General features: G+C 36.2%; 1 protein-coding gene across 4 annotated transcripts in view; it reads left to right on the top strand.

Annotated features, from left to right (window-relative positions):
* The window catches only part of EXOC2 (exocyst complex component 2), a 193,232-nt gene that overhangs the window by 53,769 nt on the left and 118,302 nt on the right, over positions 1–21,161 (top strand). For all 4 annotated transcript variants that reach the window (XM_074985929.1, XM_074985926.1, XM_074985927.1 and 1 more), the window contains exons 7-11: positions 8,189–8,269; positions 12,644–12,789; positions 12,898–12,979; positions 13,949–14,051; positions 17,193–17,311. In XM_074985929.1, coding sequence (XP_074842030.1) covers positions 8,189–8,269; positions 12,644–12,789; positions 12,898–12,979; positions 13,949–14,051; positions 17,193–17,311 — 531 coding nt within the window. The remainder of the gene's footprint in view (positions 1–8,188; positions 8,270–12,643; positions 12,790–12,897; positions 12,980–13,948; positions 14,052–17,192; positions 17,312–21,161) is intronic.

Here is a 21,161-nt window from a genome sequence, read left to right as displayed (position 1 = left end):
AGGCAGATGATCTGATAGCTAAAAGCTTTTCATTAAACGTGCATGTATACTGTAATTTGATGTTGATTGGTGACGGTAATCAGGTCTCATTTCAGATGAAAATGACATCACAGACATTCTTCTCCTGTGCTTTGCACAATACCTAATGAAGTAACAGACTGTCAATATATACATTTAGGTTTGCACAGTGGGCTAATTCTTTTGAATCAAATGTTAAAACCGTGCTAGTGGTGGTTGCTGCATACATGTAGATATTCAAAAGCAGTTTTAAGACAATAGATCTGATTGATTTTAATGCATCTTTGCCTTTAAAAAAAAAAAAACAAAAACCTCAGAACTGTTTGTCCTGTCAAATGCACCATTCTAGAGAGAAACTTTTGACCCATGGGATGGATTTGTTTTTCCTTTATTGCAAGTCCAGATTAGCACTTTCTAGCTTTTGCAAAGTATCAAGCAAGACATTTCTCCTTCAAAAATAAGAAAGAGACTTCAGTTGGAGTCTGTGCTGAAATACATGTGCCCTAAATGTCCCATATTTGCTCTGTCGGTCTATGACACAGTAATGTCTTCTAAATTGGTGACAGCCTTCATAGTTCTGGCCTGATGATCAGCCTGGAATGCTTTCTCAGTTCCTCCAAAATATCTCACAGTTGCCTTAAACTAATCAAAAAGAGTTTGAAGTCACTGTCCTGTTTTATGACTTGGTTTATCTTGAATCCCATTTTCAAATTTAATTTGTTAATTGTTTAAGCCATAGGTAATCTTCATTAGACCAGAATGGCTAGATGAAGATGTGTATGGTGCTGTGCACAAAAATAATCACATCCTGTCTGTCTGTGGCCTGCTTATCACTTAAAAGACCATAGTCTCTACTATGGTCTAAATTCATGTTATTTCATATTAGATTCAGACTCTTCTTGTCCCATACTCCACAACTTGCAAAGCTGCTTTTATGCCCTACATCATATCATCAGCTGTCCCAGATCCCAAATTCAGTGTCCTCAAAGAGAGTATAATTTTTCCTGTCCTGTAATATCTGACCTGCCCACAATTGCTCAGTTAAAGATTTTTAGTGGATCATTCAGTAGAGAAATAAACTTAGCTTTGAATATAAATTTCTGAGACATTTCGCTAAGAGACTTTGTGATTGGGTATATAAAATTTCTTCCTACATGAATGTATTGTTTCCAAATTTTGAAATTTTATTTGGAAGTCTCATATTGGTTTGTTTCCTCTTAAAGCTTCAGCCCCTGGAATCAGATGATTGTTTGAGACACACTACTTTCAGAAATAATTTTTTTTCTTTCCCTTGTGGTTATGGCAAAAAATCATGAAAAAATCTCAAACAAAAGATAATTAAATAGAACCCTACATTTATTATTTCAAAATCTTATGCTTTCTGAGACCTAACGTTTTTGTCAATAGTTTGGATGTTAATACTAAGATTAAGGCCATGGTTTTTTTTCTTCAAGTTGCAAAGTATTTCAAATATTTCAGTATTTTTGAAAATGAAATATTTAGTGATGCTAAGTAATTGTGCACAATTTTGATAATTTATAAAATTTTAGCCATTGCTTCTTGTGGACAAATTGACACACTTCTGTGCATTTCATGTAGCCTGTGGCTACACTAGAAAGTTCTTTTGAAAGAATTTTCGAAAGAAGGGGGCTCTTTTGAAAGATCCAGCAGAGCATCTACACACAAAAAGCATTCCTTTGGAAGTAAATCAAAAGAATGAGGTACCCCTTTCGAAATCATTCTTCCTTTCCCATTTCAGGAAGAGCACCCCCTTTCAACAGCTTCTTTTGAAAGAAAGTGTATAGATGCTCCGCAGGCCTTTTTTTTTTTTTTTTTTTTTTTTACTCTGAAAGAACAGTTCTCATGAGGCCTGATGTAGTGATCCCTGGTCTATTCTTTCGAAAGAGCAGGGGCAGTGTGGACACACTATTTTGATCCACTTTTTTGTGTGTGGATGCACTCTTTTTTTGAAAGAAGTTCTTTCAGAGGAGATCTTCCAGACGGGCTTCTTTCAAAAGGTCTCCATAGTGTAGACAAAACCCTAATGAGCCCAACAGTCATGTACATAAGTGGGATCCATTCTGAAGAATTTTCAGCAATGATAGGAGGAATGGACTTGTCAAAAAGCTTTTAATGTTTTCTCCAAATTGTTTCATCTTTCTGACCTGAAACCCAGGGACTTTTGGGTTTCTGTTTATTCTGGGAAGTGTATTTACATTTTAATTTTTTGTATGGTTTAGCATACTGTGGTGCCCCAGGCTTAATTAATACTATGCCCAGGGCCTTGAGAACTATGCTCTTCTGAATAACTCTGGCTTCTTTGGTGGTTTGGTATGTTCCAGAAACTTTTTAAAAAATGAACACAGTTTCTGTGCAAAAGCTCTCAGTTTTGGTCTGTTTCTGCTCCTGTTGGAAACCAATGACAAAACTTCTACTGACCTCAGTGGGAGCAAAGTTAGACCAATGCTGAGTTACTTTTGAATTATTTTGAATAAATTGATATTTAAAAATAGTGTGTAAATTAAGAATTTAATTGCAAATTTCAATTACCTGGTCCTGCAATGCTGTAACAAAGTATTGAAGCATCTTTTTCCTGATTATTCAATTGTTTTCAACACACACAGTAACTATTCACATTTTAGTTTAGATTACGAGAAAACCTACTGTATCTTAATTGCTAGATTAAACCATCACTTGTCTTTCTGGCAAAGATGAGTGTCTTCGAACTGTTTTGACTGTGATTGAATGCCAAGATTCAGTTTCTCCTTCCCAAGAAACTGCACACTTCTTAGCAGAGCACTAACAATGTTATGCTTAGAAGTCCAGCTCAGACCTCGTAAGCAGCAGTCCTAACCAAACATATGGTTTGTGTATCTGTCTAGAGATGTAAAATTTCCAGGTGTGTTGAAAGCATAGGAAAAAAGCCATATGGAGAGAGGGATCAAAAACTAGAAATTTTGGAACAATTGACGTATTTGTAGCAGTTTATTAAAATCTCACTTCTTTAAGAATGAGAAATGTTTTATGTATAATTTAGTTAGCATATCAGAATTACTGGTAGTTATATCTATGAAGTGATTAAGTATAAATTCTTTGCTTTTGAATGATGACAAATATCCATAGTAAAAGAGATGGAGCCATGCACTCAGATACTTAGGTGCAGGGTGGGTTGATTTTAAATCAAGGTAATTTACATAATTAAAAAATTATTGGTCTAAATAAAGTTACCAAAAAAGCTAAGACTGACTGTGCTTAACTCTAAAATAACTGGCATTTTAACTATAAATTTTAGTTGTTTTCCATAAGTACAGTATGGTGAAAAAGACCAATAAATACAGCAAATACAGTATAACTTTACAGTGTATAGTGCTACTATGGTTGGTAAATGAAATACTCTGCCTACTTTTTTAATATCTAATCTTGTTTTTCTTTAGAGTTATGCATTGTTAGGTATTCCTCTCTATTAGCCAGAATATTTGAATGCCTAGCAACCTCTCAGTCCCGGGGCTGCCAGGTATGAAAGAATTTACTGTATAGAATGGGGATCCCTGGGAAAATCTGAGTTATGCAGAAGTAACATGGGAAATAGACGTAGCATCACCCTTATGGTCTGTGACTATGATGCCCCAAAATAAGGGTCATGTGTTATATAATATAAAATAAGAAAATGATACTCAGTGGCATTTGGCAACTCAAGACTTTTCTTACCACACTTTTCTGCATTGTATACGTGAATGATAACAAGCCATAAATGTTGTTTGGTTTTTTTTTTTTCCTGGCAACATACAACACAGGTTAATTACTGAAAGGCATAGAGAGTCTTGAAGATTGACGTATTGCAAAGTTGGTTCCTAAACAGTTGATCCACTGAGCTATATCCAAATCTTCATCCACATCATTTTCTACCAATAAGCAGTTTTCCTTATGATGATTCATTTTTGCAGCTAGACCCTGCATCATTTTCTTGCACTTATTACACTTGACATGTTTTCCTTTTTTTTACCCAGTGAATTAATTTTTTTCTTCAAAATATTCCCGGATGGGTCTCTCTTATGCTTAGAAGCAATGACAGTCTTTCTGTGGCATAAGATTAGGGGAATATAGAAACCTCTGTGTGTGCTGAATTATGTTTTCCATTTTTCTTTCCAGTCCAGTCTATGGTTACTTTGTATGCTATCTTTGTGCATCCTTATATGTTGCCTCTCTGTCTTAAAGACACTGTCTTGACTAACTCCTCTACCATGCTTGACCAAGGTCCACCATCACATGAGCACAGAATAAAAACAGTCCTATCTAGACTGCATCTTCTTTTGGGCATGTTATTTTTTAGTCTCCTGAGAAACAGAAATTGAAAGCTCAGAACATTGAAGAGGCAAGAAATAGAAGGTAGGCTGGACAGATCAGAGCCTTTAATTTTTTTTTATGACTGTTAAGTATAAGTATAGCATGTCTGTGATGAGATTTAATTGTAAATGTTGTTTTTAAATGAGCAATTCAGTATTTTATTGATTTTTTTTTTTAAATAAAAAAATCCAATTTTAAAAATCAATTTGTCAGTGTTCTTTTTTTTTTAAAGTCTTCAATTTTTATCCACACTGCTTAGGTTTTGTTTGTTTGGTTTGGCCTGTTGTCATCTCTCTAAAATATGGGGTTGTGAGGATTAAAATGTTGAAAACAAAGTATCAGCATTGTTGACTAGTAAACAAAAAGGAAGTCGTTTGTAGAGGTCAGAAATAGTATATAAATCAAGATCGGATGTTATAAAGAAGATACAGAAGAAACTCAAATTCTTAGAGAAAAGGTGCTGAAAATGAGCATATTTATGTGTATTCATTATAGTGTAGTTAACACAGCACAACTTTAAGGAACTGCAGTAAATGGATGTTCACTATAAAGTTTGTATATACACCCATCTGTTTGATACAGATTTGGACTTCCCTTGTTCAGCATACTCTGGTCCAGCAACATCTGCGGTCTGCCATGATTTTAGTTAGCCAAATGTCTACTTATCGTGGGTGTGGCCAAGTTTCCTGTGGTCCCATAAAGTTTGTTTATAGCCACCAGTCCTGACTCTCTGTTCTGTGCTGGTATTTAGATGTCATTTACCCCTAAATGTTTTCTAAGAGCCCAGTTGGCAGTGGTAAGGTTGGTAATGAGCTAGACAGTATTGACCTCCTGTGGCTCAGCAGATCTCTATCTTGGCACTGGCCAGGTGCTGAGGGTCCTAGACTAGTGCATTATAGATATCTATGATCTTCATGTGCAGGTTGGACCTCTATAATCGGACTTCCCTTGTTCAGCAACAATGCAGCTCTGACATCCATGGGTACTCTGGGGCTGGAGCCCTGAGGTGGGGTGCTCTCAGGGGAAGAGGCAGGGCGGCTACAGAGACCCACAACCAGGGGCTGGAGGCACAGCCTGAGAGCCACAGGGTTCTGCTGCTAGCTGTGGGGCTCCACTGCTGTCCTGCCTCTGAGTGTCCCCTCTCCCACCCTCCTCCTTCAATGCCAGAGCCTCTGCTGCCGTTAGAGTGGAGCCCCCACAGCCAGCGGCAGTAGAGGGATTTGCCTTGACCTCCTTTAGTCCATTAAATTACCATGTTCAGGACCAGTGTGGTTCCGAGGGTGCTGGGCCAGGGATATTTCACCTGTACTTCATTAAACTGAAGGTATGAATGGATTTAAATGAACTTGCACACATTAGCCTTTTTTAATTCATGTATGTATGTTTTCAAACACTGAACCAGTGTCTTTCACGTACTGCAGAAGATGGAGGAACCTGAAGAAGATGAGAAGCCAAAGGATTCAGTTGTTATGCTGTACAGAGGCCTTGGCACCATGTCATAAGAGCAATATGCTTGGCAGATTCCTATATTTCACTCTAAGACCAAGTACCTAAAGAGGTTCTGTGTTCTGCAGCATTTGAAAGTGCTTTTCCAAAATCTCATCCTCAGTGGGTTGTTTGTTGAGTAATACAGTCAAGTAATGTAGCAATACTTTAATCACTGAACACAGAATAAACTTTCAGTCTTAGATCTCTGGTGTTTAGCATGTATTGTTTTACAGCAGACTTTTTCCCATCAACTTATAAAGTCCTTCATTTTTATTGCTTCCTGACTTGCCAGTGATGATGAACTTAGTTCTCACTTACAAATTACTTTATCTTGGTCATAACGTGAGGATTGTCATGCCGAAGTACTTTGTCTAATTCAGATACAGGGACTGAAAAAAGCATTTGGGTGCTGAACCATCAGAGTGTTCTGCAGGTGAATCTTACTAGGTACCTCGTGTTGTACACTTTTAAGATCCCAGTAATTACTGTTTCTTGAAGAACAACTTCTTTGTTTTTAATAAAGTCTCAAGAGACATGCCCACAATTTCCCGTCCTGTTTTGTTAGAAAGTTTCAGTGTTACCATTTCATTCTTGTAGTGCCTTTCTTCTCCTTCATACTTAATGAGTAGTTGTCACATTTTAAGATTTCTTTTGTTTTTTTAATAGATCTCTGGCAATCTGCACAACTACATACAATCATTAATAAACAGCTTTAGGTGATCAAAAGCACATCCTGTTACAGTTCTATGGGGAAGTTTGACCATTTATATTGTTCCATTTGCTTCATATTACTGGTATTGCATTTTGTCTGTTTTCTACTGAAGTGGTGTTCTCCTTCCCCTCTATATCTAAGTCTACACTGACCTGTAGTGTCAGCAGCATCATGCTAATGAGCAGTCTGGCAATAGCAAGTGGCTGCTCATTAGCATAATCACACAGCTAATTAGCTTAGCCACATGAGGTCTCACTGCCGGCAGAGGCTGCTGCTGGCAGTCAGCAAGCCATGTAGACGTGCCTCTGTTGGCCTAGTCTTAGGGAGAAACCTGTTTACTAACATCCCAGATTACTTTGTCAGAAGTAGGAATGAGTGACAGGGAATGGATCACATGTGGCTTGTCTACACTTGCCCCCGACTTCGAAGGGGGCATGTTAATCAGAGCGACGGGAGATTACTAATGAAGTGCTGCAGTGAATATGCAGCACTTCACCACGCTAATTCTACCCCGCAGCAGCTTCGAAGCATCACGTTTTGAGGAGTAAAGGCACTTCGACGTAGTGTGGGCATTTCTAAGTGCCCACAGCTACATGCAGGCCGGTACTTCGAAGTTTGACCCTTCGAAGTTGCCGCAGGTAGCATTAGCCTAATGAAGTGCTGCGTATTCACCACAGCACTTCATTGGTAATCTTCTGTCACCCTTATTAACATGCCCCCTTCGAAGGTGGAGGCAAGTGTAGACCCAGCCATGATGATTACCTGGATTGTTCATTCCCTTTGAGGCACTTGGCTTTGGCTGCTATTGGAAGAGAGGATCCAGGCTAGAGGAACCTTTTATCTGACCCAGTATGGCTGTTCTTATTTCTAGTAAACCCATTTCAGTTCCACTTTTCCTTCACATTTGTATGGTCTCTTAGGAGCTTACTGTGTATATAGCACACAGAAATGTTAGTGATCAATGTAGTGTTCGTTTTCACATAACACGTACAAGACAGTTTGGAACATTAATAAATTGGGGCACTCTGAACTGCTCAGGCAGCTGAAATTCATTACCTGTTATCTGTGAGCTCCTTAAACTCTTGCATTGGGATGCTGTTAGGGTCACACCTAGAAAATAATTTCCAGTGTTGTGATAACATGCACCATTTATGTGTTGTTTACATTTTCAAAAGGCTATGAAAAGTAATAATCTTTACAGTACTATTCTTTATGCCAGTACTTGCCGGTACTGAGGACTGGCACCTTGGTAGCCATGGATCGGCTGGGGGGTAGAAGAGGAGGGGAGCTGGCTGAGTACCATCACTTTTTCTTTTAAACAAAAAAAGACACTTTTCTTATAGCATTATCTTTTAGGATGTGCTGGACTGAGACCTGGAGAGATTAATGGATTTGTGCAGTGTCACATGGTGGCAAAGTAACACTAAATTCTGGAGTGTCTGGCTCTTTACCCTGTAGCCCACCAGATCATGGTGCCTCTCATAATGTCTTTGAGCTGCTTATGTCTAGCAAGAAAAGTATCTCTTAATTTAACATTTTTGAAAAGCTGTTTTAAAGTATCAGGTTGAGGTAATGTATTCCTATCAAATTAAATGGTCTGCATTTTAACTAGACATTTTATTCCAGCAATCCATCAAAAACTAGAAGCGGATGGAACGGAAAAAGTAGAAGGATCCATGACGCAAAAACTGGAGAATGTACTGAACAGTGAGTTTTGTCCTCCTACTAGCAGCTATTTATGGACTTCATGCTTTATGAAAGCTTTAATATGTGTCTTGGAATTTGTCACTCAGTAGAAAACAGTAAATTTTTTCCTGGCATTTATTCTTGCATAGTGATAATTTTTGGGACCTGATTTTGCATTCATTGAAATCAGTGGGAACTTTGCCATGAGCTTCAAGAGTGCAGTATCAATTTCATAGTTAACAATGGGGAAGAAGTGGAGGCTTGTAAGGTAAATATTGCTTTCCTGCTTCTCAAGTGATAAATCTTGGTTTTAAAAAGTATACACACCAAAAATAAAAAAGAAATGTGTATCTAGGATGATGAGTGGAATTAAATGCAATTCATTACAGCAGTGGCAGAAGGAAAAGAGAAAACTGCAGCTTGAAATTGTTCTCAATAGCTAGATTTATTACAATATATATTTTTATTTGATATTCAGTTATTCAGATTACATTGGGACTGGTGCTCCAAAGGAATTTAGGGCTTTTGAAAAGGTCAGTGATAACTCATTCTGTTGAAATAGTCCTCGTATTGTATGATCAAGTTGAGAAAGAATACTTAAATTTTCTGTTGCTTGATACATGCTTCACCAGGTCACAAAAGTTAGTTTCTAGTTTTTGCTGCCAGGATCATTTTACTTTGTTTCACAGTGATTTTTTTCCATGATGGAAAGAATTTTTCCCTTAGTACTGTATCAGTAATCAGGGAATTACATCCAAATAACTGACCCAGTGTCTGAAAGCCTGAAAGTGTTGTGTGAAATAAGAAAAGTGACATGGAAGCATATTGGTTTTGGTCAGGATACTTTGGTGTCTTACTACACAATGATAATGTGTGTAGAGAAAGAAAATAGTTTTTCAAGAGAGACTCCACACAGGCTCTATAACAACACATTTCATGTAACAGTCTTCGGTGCAGTTTTTCATGGTTTTTTTTTCTTCCTTGATCTGATAAAACTTGGTACAGGTTGAACCGCTCTCACCCAGCACCCTGGAGACTTGTCTGGTGCTGGGCGAGAGAATTTGCCAGATGGCAGAAGGTCAATATAATCTAGCACATTACCAATGCTTCCACTGCTTACTTGGCTCTTAGAAGACATTTAGGGGTAAATTACAGCTAAATAATAGCACAGAACATGGAGAGCCAGGACAAACTTCATGGGACCATGGGAAGGTTGCCCACACCAGTGATAAGTGGTCATCTGGCTAACTAAAATCATACCAGATTACCGAGTTTGCCAGATGAGAGAGTGCTGGATTAGAGAGGTTCGGCCTGTATTTTCAATTTGCTATCTGAGAAGTTTCTGTCCTGTGGTTTGTGTGGTGTGGAGTTTTTTTTTTTTGTTTGGTTTTTTTGTTTGTTTTGGTTTTTTTAAACACAGGCAAAATGATAACACATAGGAAATATGTGTGTGTCAAAATTGTAGGCACAACCCACAATGCCATATAATTCATAACAAGCCACATGTAAAGTCATTGAGAGCTTTTTTCTTTTGACCAAAATAAATTTTTAAATTTTAATAATAGTAAAAGAATATAACAGAACTGTGTCGTACTTAGATCCATTCATGCACCTTCTCTCGAACTGCTCGTCAGAGACATGAGATTAACAGTAGACCCCGTGATCACTCTCTAGTCGAGCAAATGGAGGTTGTCTATCTTTGCAAGCAGATTTGTTAGAGTAGCTTTTGCCAGCCACTTCAGAGTGATTTTTTTTCCTTTGCTGTGAAAAAAGAAACAGATTTTCTGTCCCTTTGGAAGTGGGCAAGTAATGATGGAGGAGGCTAGATGGGCCAGGGCATGGGCTTTAGAAAGAGAGAGAGATTATGCAAAGAAGCTTAAAATGAAAACCCAGATTCTATTTTGTTCAAAATTTCATTAGTTGTTTTGTTAAGGATTGTCGTCTTCAGTGTTTTCACAGTTCAGGTTTTGTCAGCATGGTTTCAAAAACAATCTCTGAGTTTTGGGTGTTGAACAAATTAGGAGGGGGAGGTGGCACAATGTTTTCTGTATTAAAATTATGAAATTTGTCTAATGCCTTTTGCATCCACCTTCAAATGCACCCACAGATTTGGCTGTGGGGTGCGTCAAATTGCAAGGTACAGGGTATGAGTGATAACTGAGGCAGAAACAGGTCTGTGTGTAGTGTTCTGTGTTTGATAAGCTATTATATTTACATATAAAATAATTGTATTGCATACAGGAATGGGTTTAATGAAGAATAGTATCTTATAAGAATTTGGTATATTTTAAAAGTTATTTTTCCTTATGTGGTACTTATATGGTTGCCAATTTCTTCTGTCTGCATATTTTTTTTAATTGCCCAGTCTGTCAGAGAAGGAAAATTGCTTAATAGTGAGCACTTGACTTTTTTTTAAAGAGGCAGTTATACAGAAAGTCTGATACTTTTTAGGTCCCCCACCACCACCCCCAGTGCAGGACCCACCTGGTATCTGAAGCACTAGCTTTTGATCATGTATAGTTGGAGATGATGAATTCTTGAGTGTTACAGAAAATTTTGTACTAGGTCATAAACAAAGGACAGTGATTAACTTTTCAGTTTATGTAACTGAAAAGAGAAACATTTTCTTGCGTAGGCTAAGGAATTTGATGACATTTAACTAACTTGATTTGCTACTTTTCAACAATTTAATTAAAAATAATTAATAATAAGGAAAAGCAAATGTATTAAAATCATACAGAGGATTAATACAGTATATTATATTTTCAAGGAATTGAGGTATGGATTCTTTTAAACTAAAGACAAATATCCAAGTGCAGTTCTGCAGCTTAGTCACCTTTTTAAGAAGTTTCCTTTTATGTAAAGAGAAAATGCTTTTTGATTATAAATATAATTACCAGAAAGTAATAAACGGCTCCTTGTGTAACTAGTAAATGTATGTGTAAATTGTGCTTTATAATAAAACAATGATTCTCCTTATGTATTAGAAAATATAATAAAACAGGTATTTTTGGGGGGGGGGCACTTTATTCAGAGTCTGTATTTTAAGTGTCCAGTTAGATATTATGTTTTGGGATTTTTCTTCATCAGTTAAATCATTTTACATTAATTACATTTAGTAGAAATGGTTGTCCTGACAAAACAAAGGTTTTTACGTCAGGGCTTCAAAATTTCAACAGTTTAAACATTATTTAGATTTAACAATTATTTTACAAAGGCTACTTTTAACATGAGCAGGCCACCCACAGTGTTGACTAGAGAAAATGGCATGCAAGCCACCCAGTGAGACTGATGTAATTTTTTCATCTTTGCTTAAAGTATAGTCACTAGACCAGATAATGTAGACACTTTTTTTTTTTTTAACAGGCAGGAATCTAAAAGGCTTAAAACAGTTTTCTTTTTTGCCTAATTAAAAACAAGTTACAAGTTGAAAACTGCAACTATTTCACCTTCCGTACGAATTTTCCTGGGTGTAATGGAAATTTTATTATTCTGTGCTAAATAGTTATGGAAAACATTTGTGGTACAAAATGATACATTCTTTAGTCTGGGGGAAAATAATTTTATTCTCTTTTGAAATGTGTTTTGCTTAAAACATTAGTAAATGTTAATAGATTAATCTAGATGTTCTTATTCACAAATTATTGCTAATATAGGGGCCTGATCTTGTGTCCAGTGAAGGCAGTGATGATTTCACTGTTGACTGCAATGCAAACATGATCAAATCCCTGTATAATGGTGTTACAAAAGTGAGTTCTATATAATTGCTTAAGTGTGTCTGTAATTATCATATCAATTATTTTCAAAAAATGAAGCATTTTAATGCCAAAGAGGTAAGGATAACCACTATTTAAAAAAAAAAAAAACACTAGGAGTTACTAGAATTAAACTGAAAAACAACCCTTAATATAGCTGCACATGGAGGGGGGGGGAAAAAAGGAGAAAAGAAAAGAAATACACCCCCACATGCTAAGTCTTGCAGCTAGGGAATTCAACAAGTATAATTTCATTATGTTCTGTTTTAGAATGCTCCCCAGTCTCTGACAACTGAATAGCCTAAAAGGCATAGATTAACTAACATTTAGATTGATGGCCAAAACAAACTATAAAATCACCACAGTGAATTTAAGCACTTGAACTAGGAAAATGTGGTTGTTTTTAATTGAACAGAAGACTCACCACATCAAAAGACTAAGATCACCACTGAAATAGTGTTTCAGTAAATTGTGATGTTTGCTTAATATAGCTGAACAGAAATCATTGAAGTGTTAGCAGTTATCACTACTTTATAAGTAACACATCCTTTGATAAATGAGGTTAGTTATTGAGGACTATATAGTGATCTTATTTTGCAGTGACTACTTTTTTCTTTTTCTTCTCCCTCCTTTAAAATAGGGGCAAGTAACACTGCAGATACATTATTCCAGGAAGTGTTGGGTCGCAAAGACAAGGCAGATTCAACAAGAAATGCACTCAATGTCCTTCAACGTTTTAAATTTCTTTTCAACCTTCCTCTTAATATCGAAAGAAATATCCAAAAGGTATGGTGTTTCTAAAAAAATAAAAGTACAAATTTGTTTTTTCTGCTTTAATCAATCTACAATATCTTTTTATAGTGACAAATCTCTAATGTTTCTTTTATTTTAAAGGGTGATTATGATGTGGTGATTAATGACTATGAAAAAGCCAAGTCACTGTTTGGGAAGACAGAGGTTCAAGTGTTCAAAAAATGTAAGATTTGGAATCATTTATTTCAAATGACTGCTGATTTTTAACAGGAAAGATAAAGAACATGTAGTACTGTGAGAAGCCTTATGTGGGCTTCAGCTTCTGTTTATACGGCACCCTCTTTAGAATTTGGAACAATTACTTTAAACAATATTTCTGGCAAGTTTTCCGTCTGAGAGATACATATTACTTTGTAGTATATATAATAGAACTTGCAGCCAGTTTTTTTAAAGGCTTAGTATTACTAGACATAAAACAGGTTTCAGTAACTACAGGATACAGCTTAGAATGTTCCTCTCTTGGTATATTTATGAAACAGCTTCAAAGCCAAGGCTTGTATTTTTCTAAAATTATTGTTTACAGAACTCTTTCAGATGTAAATTGCAGCAAAGAGTACGTATATCTTGCTTGAGTACATGAAGTGATTGTTTGGAATATCTAATTCAAAATTACTGAGTCTAGAAATTTATTAAGAGCAAAGATCCAATTCGGCATAAAACTCATTTGTAATTGCAATTTGTTTAAAAAAAATTCCATTTGAGAAAGAAAATGAACAAACAGCTATGCCACCCATGTAGTGAAATTAGTGACATTGAAAAAACAAAATTAATCCAAATTGAACACTGCAGTGAAGCTGTTAAGGAAATATTATTTATGGTAGTTAGCAGGGGCTCTGGTTGCATATGTAAATCTAGGTTTTGACCCCTATGTACAGGGGAAATAATGCAGGCTTGAGTGCTGAACGTGGAACTAATAATGCAACTTTTAGATGTAATCCTCCAAGGAGAAACATAATAGCTTGGTAATATTTGGAGATTAATCTAGTAAGAGCTAATACAATTTAAAAACTACTTAAAATTCATCAGTTTTTTCCCAAATCTGTGAGATTTTTCTGAGAAAATATTGAAATTTTCAGCTGACACTTTAAGCAAAGATAAGAGAATTGGAATTCTGCGTTCCTTATATTCATAGATTATGCGGAAGTGGAAACACGAATTGAAGCCTTAAGAGATCTTCTTCTGGATAAATTGCTTGAGACTCCGTCAACTTTACATGATCAAAAACGTTATATAAGGTGATGCTTTACTTAGTACTTTTATCAGCTATACTGAATATCTGATGTATGTCTGTGTATTTCCAAGATAACACAATGAAGACTTTAGTACATTTTAAACACTGATTTCTTTTCAACCCAAGGATCAAGTCTGTGTAAACAATGGCAGTAATAAATGACACTCCTCTAGAATGAGAAATCTAATTCCAACTATTGGTCATTAAATGGTTGTTAAAAAGCTTTGAAAAAATAGTTTTTATAGTAAGGTTCTGATAAAAATTACCACAGTCTGAGCCTAAACTTTAATCAGTCATTGAGAATACAGATATCAAAATGGTCTCCACAGTCAGTAGATAATAATCCATCTTGATCTGGCAAGAAAAGGAAGTTGTCTTGGATTTAGAAATACTGAAAAGTTGTTAATTTGAATTCTAGTCAAAAGATTTTATTCTTCAGATTACATTTTGAGCTGGTTTTTTATCACTTGCTCATATAAAAAGGAGTAATATTATTTAGATCATGAGTAGATAGAAATTCCTAATGACATTTTTCTTAAAACAACATGCCCAAAGAAGGGAGAATATGCACAAGCTGATGGCATGAAATCGTTTTTGAGCTTCTCACATCAGCAGCCTTTTATTTTACCAGTGTCACCCACCTGATTTGGAGTAATCTCTTAGAGCCTCAGGAAAGGACTTAGGAAAACAACATGCCCTATTCCTTCTCCAAAACCATTGGCCCCTGGACATTAGGCCTACCATTTCACAGCTTGTGGAACCATGCCTCCTCACCTTAGGTTGACAGAGCTCATGCTACCATGCTAAAAACAACTGTGGTAATATAGTGGCTCAGGCAAAAACTCAGACTCTGAAGAGTAAGGAACAGGGTGGACTTCAAAGCCCAATCTTCCAGCTCAAGCTTCAAAACACTGTCTACACAGCTTCTTTTAGTGCAGTAGCAATAACCCAAGTCTGTCTTAGCTGGGGGACTTGCTGCTAGGAGCTATGTAGACATACCTTCCATTCTCAGTCCTGACACAGGTCCTTTGATACAGAGGCCAAAAGCCACTCTAGCCACTTCTTGAGACAATCTCAAAACCTCAGGATACCCACTAAAGTCAAGAGAGCTATGTGTGCACAGAACAAGTTGCATGATTGGAGTCTTACGCCCTGATTTAGAAAAATACTTTGAGTTGAAGTTTTATCCTATGAGCCATTGAAGTCAATAGAACTACTCATGCTCAGTTAAGTATTTTAAGTACATTGCTGGCTTGTATCATTAAATTATAATTTTTTTTCTGACAGTGACCATTCATATGTCTGAATTGTAAGGTGCAGTAGCATGTGTTAGGAGTCTTCATACCCTCACTGAAGTAACAGAAGTGTTGGGTCCTTAAGAATAGCCCTACCTACATTAAGGAAGCTTACACCAATATGTCTATGCTAATTGTAGTTACAACATAGGCCTTATTTCAGTCCTGGTTAATATAATTTATTACTAGCTGAAACTTCACCAGTGAAAGCCCCGCTTGACTGTAGTACACTGTTTTGTGTTACAGGTTTACATAGGTGTATTATAGTGATAATGCAAAATTCCTTCATGTATATGGACTACACAGTTTTTATTCTCCCAAGTAATCTTAGTTACATAAATATTTAAAAAAAAAAACCTAAGATTTTAAAATAGTTTGAACAGAAAATTTTCATTCTCAGTAAAATTGTTTTCCTTCATTGGTACATTTTGGAATTCTCTAATTCCTGAGTATTCTAGTGTGAATGCAATCAACACAACAAATTGTTCTTCTACCTCCAAATGAAATTAATGTCTTCATCAAAAAGACACTAAAAAGCATCAGTCCATTTTTCTCTCTTTTTGTAGGTCATGTTTTAGATTAATAACTGCATCATGCTGTTCAGGAGTCCCTCGTTTTATTAATTAAACATCTTTCTCAAAGTTTGCAAATGTTTTCTTTTTAAAGTGGAAAAGTTTAACTGAGTCAACTGCAGAGTTAAATTCTTTTGAAAATTGATGTCGTTGAGCATGTGATTTGTAAATCTTACGCAAGTGCTCATTTTTAAAGAGTAATTTGTCTGTCCAAATGATGAGCGTACTTTGACAAAAATAATTTGCTCTACATCCCTCAAATACCACAGATAACTCTTAAGATAGTTGGAATTTTGCAGTCATATCAATTAGCACAACTCAGATGTAATAATTTAGCTTTGTGAAAGAACTATGCAGTATTCAGTACTGCTTACATTCTTAAATCAGTGTATTTCATCTTGCTATCTCCAGTCTGTGTTTAGGTAGTGCAAGGAACTTTGTAGTATACAAAATAGTAGATTTGGTAATACTTAAGAACTTAGCTTGGTGACAGTTGCAGGCTCGTTTGTTCAACATGTTGTTGTTGTTGTCAAATACGTTCAAAGACCTATACTTTAGTTTTTAGATATGCTGGGCATGAACTTCTACAGTCTCTATTGTGCTCAAATGCATGCAAGCACAGAAGTTTGATTTTTTTTTTTGTCTAAATATGATGATTTGTTTCTCCCCCCCCCGCTTCAAACTTAAGGCCATGTTCCTCTACTCTCTCTCTCACCACACACATTCTCTCTCACAAACCAGCCCCCATCCCCAAATCCTAGTGCCTTCTTTACTCATCTGTTAGTATTCACATTCTGGATTAAAGAGATGATATAATCAGTGCAGAAAAACACAGTAGATAGCTGCTTATAATGTCAGCAGTGGTTGCAACAAACACAGAACGTTGAACTAAAATCTTTACAGGTAATTCAAGAAAACTTGGTTTCAGGTGCTTTACTGGAGGAATAACTAATGCTATATATTAATGCTTTATTAATTATATATATATTCTTTCTGCTTCTGTTCTCTCTTTTTCAGGGGCAGGAAAGTGGTCAGATAAGGTTTTGACTCCACTAAATTAGGAAGGGAAAATGCAAAACTTGTTGTAGTCTATAGTGCAAACAATTCTCATTTAAAAATCTACTAGAGCTTTAAGAACATTCCCTCTCTGTCTGTGCCCCCACCACCACCACCACCACCACACAAGTACAGAAAAGGCTCTTTTTGATTAAACTTTGCTGTATTTTAAGTTTTCAGTATGTCATGTATAAGTTGCAATTTCTGGGCATGGTTTTACAGATACCTGTCTGATCTTCATGCTTTTGGGGACCCTGCCTGGCAGTGTATTGGTGCACAGCACAAATGGATTCTTCAACTCATGCACAACTGCAAAGAGAGCTACATTAAAGAGCAAAAAGGCAAGGATTATTTTCTAGTTTATGGGTAGTCTTCAGTTTGACACTTAAGAATTCGACCTAGTTTCTCATATTTCATTTGACCAACTGAGCTGCATAGGAAATGTTTTCTTTCTACCCTCTCTTTCGCTAGTTTTACTTAAGTTAAGGTTGATTAAAATAATAATTCATGTGCATTTCTGCTTTAGACCTCTTATACATAGCGAAACACAGAAGCAAAGGTTAAAATTACTCATAACTTTTTACTTTTACTTTAATGGCATTATATGTTCAGCGAAGGTTCGGTCTAACCCTTGGAATATTTCTTCATGTTGGGTTTAATTGGTATTGATTTTTTAATTGGTGAATACAGCTATCTGTCAGTATATATGCCAGTAATACATGGATATGCATCAGACTGGAGTCTAGTGGAATACTGAATTTGCAGCAGTTGATATATAGTAAGAGATGATACAGTGCTTTCGTGTTCTTCATGCGCATATATTTTGATTGAGTCTCAGTTTAGAGATTGGCTGCAAACTGCTACATTGTCCAAATATTCAGTTTTACCAATAGGTTCATCAACTATTCGGTGATCTTCATTTTCACTGGTGTTGCTGATGCAAGTATTGTTTTCATACTTAGCACTTCCAGGCGCTTCATTACCATGCTCACCATGTAACATGGTCTGTTACATTATTTACCCAAGAATTATTCATGTTTCTTCTTCCAAAGAGGTTACCAGGTGAGATATAAGGCTCAACAGATACTTAAAGTGTTGAACATGATAAAGATAATAGAAACATGAATTAATGAAATGTGGGTAGAGCACGCACAGCATATACCTTTAGTGCCAGTTAATCCTAGCAGATTTTGCTGCATACCATATACCAGCAATAGTAGGAGGGATTTTCATTCAAGAATTCACCAATTTAGGTACATCCCTCCCCCCAAAAAATAAGACCCACATAAAAATGTAGTGTAAGCTTTCTATTCCTCATCTCATCTGAGGACTTAATGAGAGTAATCATCCTTTAGTCTCTTATCTAGAGAAATAAAAGAGGAAGATAATGAGATTGAGGCTATTTTTTTTTCCTGAAGCAGTCTAAAACACTGTTTCTCAACAACCAGTCTGCAGACCTGCACCAACCAGTCCCTGAGATCTCTCTGACACAAGTTAGGAAGGCAGCAAGCTGTTTCCTTGTGTCAAAAAGATTAAGAAACAATAGCTTAAAAGACTTGCAGACATGTTTCATTAAAATTAATAGAGGGCGTATGTCAGATTTCCTAATTTGCCTAAAAAATCTTCACCTCTGTATAACAATCACCCTACTGCTAATAGAATTGATAAGGTGTGAAACTTACAGCAATTTATCTCCCTTCCAATGTTAATATAAAGCATATTTTTTTGTGTTAGCAGCTTTTCTGGGAAGCGAACAGAAGGAAATTATTGACCTTAGTCTTCAGAGCACATACATTTATACATGGATAGAACAAGTGATAAATACATATTAAATGAGCTCAAATTAATGGGATTAGAGAAGTAAATTAGATTAAAAGGCAGTTCAATAAATAACAGTCTTTCCATTCCAGGTGTAAAATTGGTTATACATGAAACTGAGAAATCTAATTTACCTATAGAACTTGAAATGAGGTGCTTGAGAGAAGAAAGTTATTTATATTTGAACTGTATTCAGAAGCCATTTCACAAGTGAAGTTGGTAACCGATTTTCAGATTGCAGTCTTCTATTAAAAGCTCCCTTTTCCAAGGAAGATTCTTTTGTATAGCACGTACTTGGCAGGAGAGCTCAGTCATAAGTTTGATATTCTCTAGAACACTGGATTAGTTATTTTTCAAGGTTTCAGTTTAACAGACATAGCATATGCTTATTCTAGCAGATGGTGCTCTTCATTTTATAAACATGAGGATACAGAGCTGAAGAGTACTATGCCACATTAAGAATATCAACATTAGTCATTGGTATTCCAGATTGTTCTTCTACTGACTTATTGTACAACACAGATTTGATACATAGAATTAAATTTAACCAGTAGGAGGAAGATAAGTGTTTATGATGTATTTCCCAACTTTGTACTGCAATAGCATTACAAGTATTTTGAAGCTAAACTGTATCCGTTTCAAAGATGACCAGTACTCTGGATTGCTACACGTGAAACATTTTCTATTACTTTAATACAAATCTAATTCATCTCTTAAATTCCTGAGAAACAGATGCAAAATTAGACCAAAGCCTTTGCTTTTCCTGCCAGGAAAGCCTTTGGTTAGCCCCCCACAGCAACATCCATACAGGATTTTGAAAGGTGCTCTTCAAAGGCAAGCTGAGGTGTCTTTTTTTTTTTTTTTTTTTTTTTTTTTAAAAGGAGTGTGGTGGATGTGTGTGGGGGAATAGCTTAACATTACAATTATTAGTTAAGTGTCTCACTTAACAAGGATGAGAGAGGCATTTAGCATGTCAGTGATTCTAAAATTTTTTTTCCTATTTCATCTATTGATGATCAACAGACAGTTTATATGGAGGGAAAAAAACAAACAAACAAACCTGCAGTGTATGGACTGTGTCAGCTCCTATAAGAGCTCCTCATGTATAAATACTGTATTTGACTGTCTGCACTAGGGAATTCAAAGGTGCAGCTACACCAACCAGATCACTGGCGGCTATAGTCAGGACAAATCTTTAGTATAGGCAAGGATTATGTTTACTTCCCTACTATACATAATCATTCCCTATAGTTGCTTTATCCTGCTTGTCAATCATCAGAATCTCAAAACCTCTACTAGACATAAGTAGAGAAGGAAGGCAAGGTAGATGTTCATGTCGTTCACTTTTTATTGTATGCTGTAGTTTAAATAGATATATAAATATTTGTTCCCAAATGAGTGTGGGGGATTCACAACAGTGAATCAAAGGAAAAAACAAAAACTCTTTAGTTGAGCACAGTTGGAAAAGTTAGTGGTAGCTTGGATGTGTGAGAATTTTGAGCCATGACAACAGAGTGTAAAGTTTGTCAGTGTAATTTGGAAAAGGTGGCAAGCTTAGGTCCTGAAGTTTGCTCCTTGAATTTCAAATCTTCTCTATTCTCTGTTCAAATTGCAAATTTATGTAGTTAACTTTCAATTTCAGTGGGAAAGTAATGTCAAGCTCTGAATTGTGTAAAACTATCTGGCAACCTGATATGGAGGAAGAAGATGACAACTGAAACATCCAGTCAGTTATCCAGCATGTTGTGGGAACACAAGATGTTGGTTAATCAGATATTCTGGTTAATTGAGAGTTGTACTTCACCAATGGAATACCAATTTTCAAAGAATTAGAATACAATAAATTGAATAAAGTAAAATTCATAAACTCAACAATTCAAAAGTAGTACTTCACTGTGGAGTGTTTGAAGCACGTGGGGTACACAGGTAAATGCTAGTTAGTTAAGTGTGGGATAACAGAGGTTTTAGGGTCCTCTCAGGGTCGATCCTCTCAGGGTCGATCTTCTGTGGTTTTGTTTCACTTTCTGGGTTCAAAGTTGACCCTAGAACTCCCTGCAAGTGGCAAGGATTAAGGAAGATCAATGGCAGAAACACTCCTGTTAACCTTCTTCCGTGTAGATGGCCATTGTAATCAACTGCTAAGTCAATTTGTAGCTACACTATTGGCGTAGCTAAAATTGCGTATCAGAGGTCAACTGCTATGTCTAGTATAGACATTGCCTTAGTGTAATTAAAGAAATCTTTGATGGGAGAGTCCAGGTGCCATAAAAACTATACTTGTTGTTAGGTAAACGATTGTTTTCTGAGGGTGGAAGTAAGGGGAACAATGCAGGAAAGAGAATCTTAACAAAGTATGTTAGGGAGCGGAGATTT

Source organism: Carettochelys insculpta, chromosome 2 (genome assembly GCF_033958435.1).
Source record: "Carettochelys insculpta isolate YL-2023 chromosome 2, ASM3395843v1, whole genome shotgun sequence".
NCBI lineage: Eukaryota > Metazoa > Chordata > Testudines > Carettochelyidae > Carettochelys > Carettochelys insculpta.
This window is presented reverse-complemented; position numbering and strand designations above follow the sequence as displayed.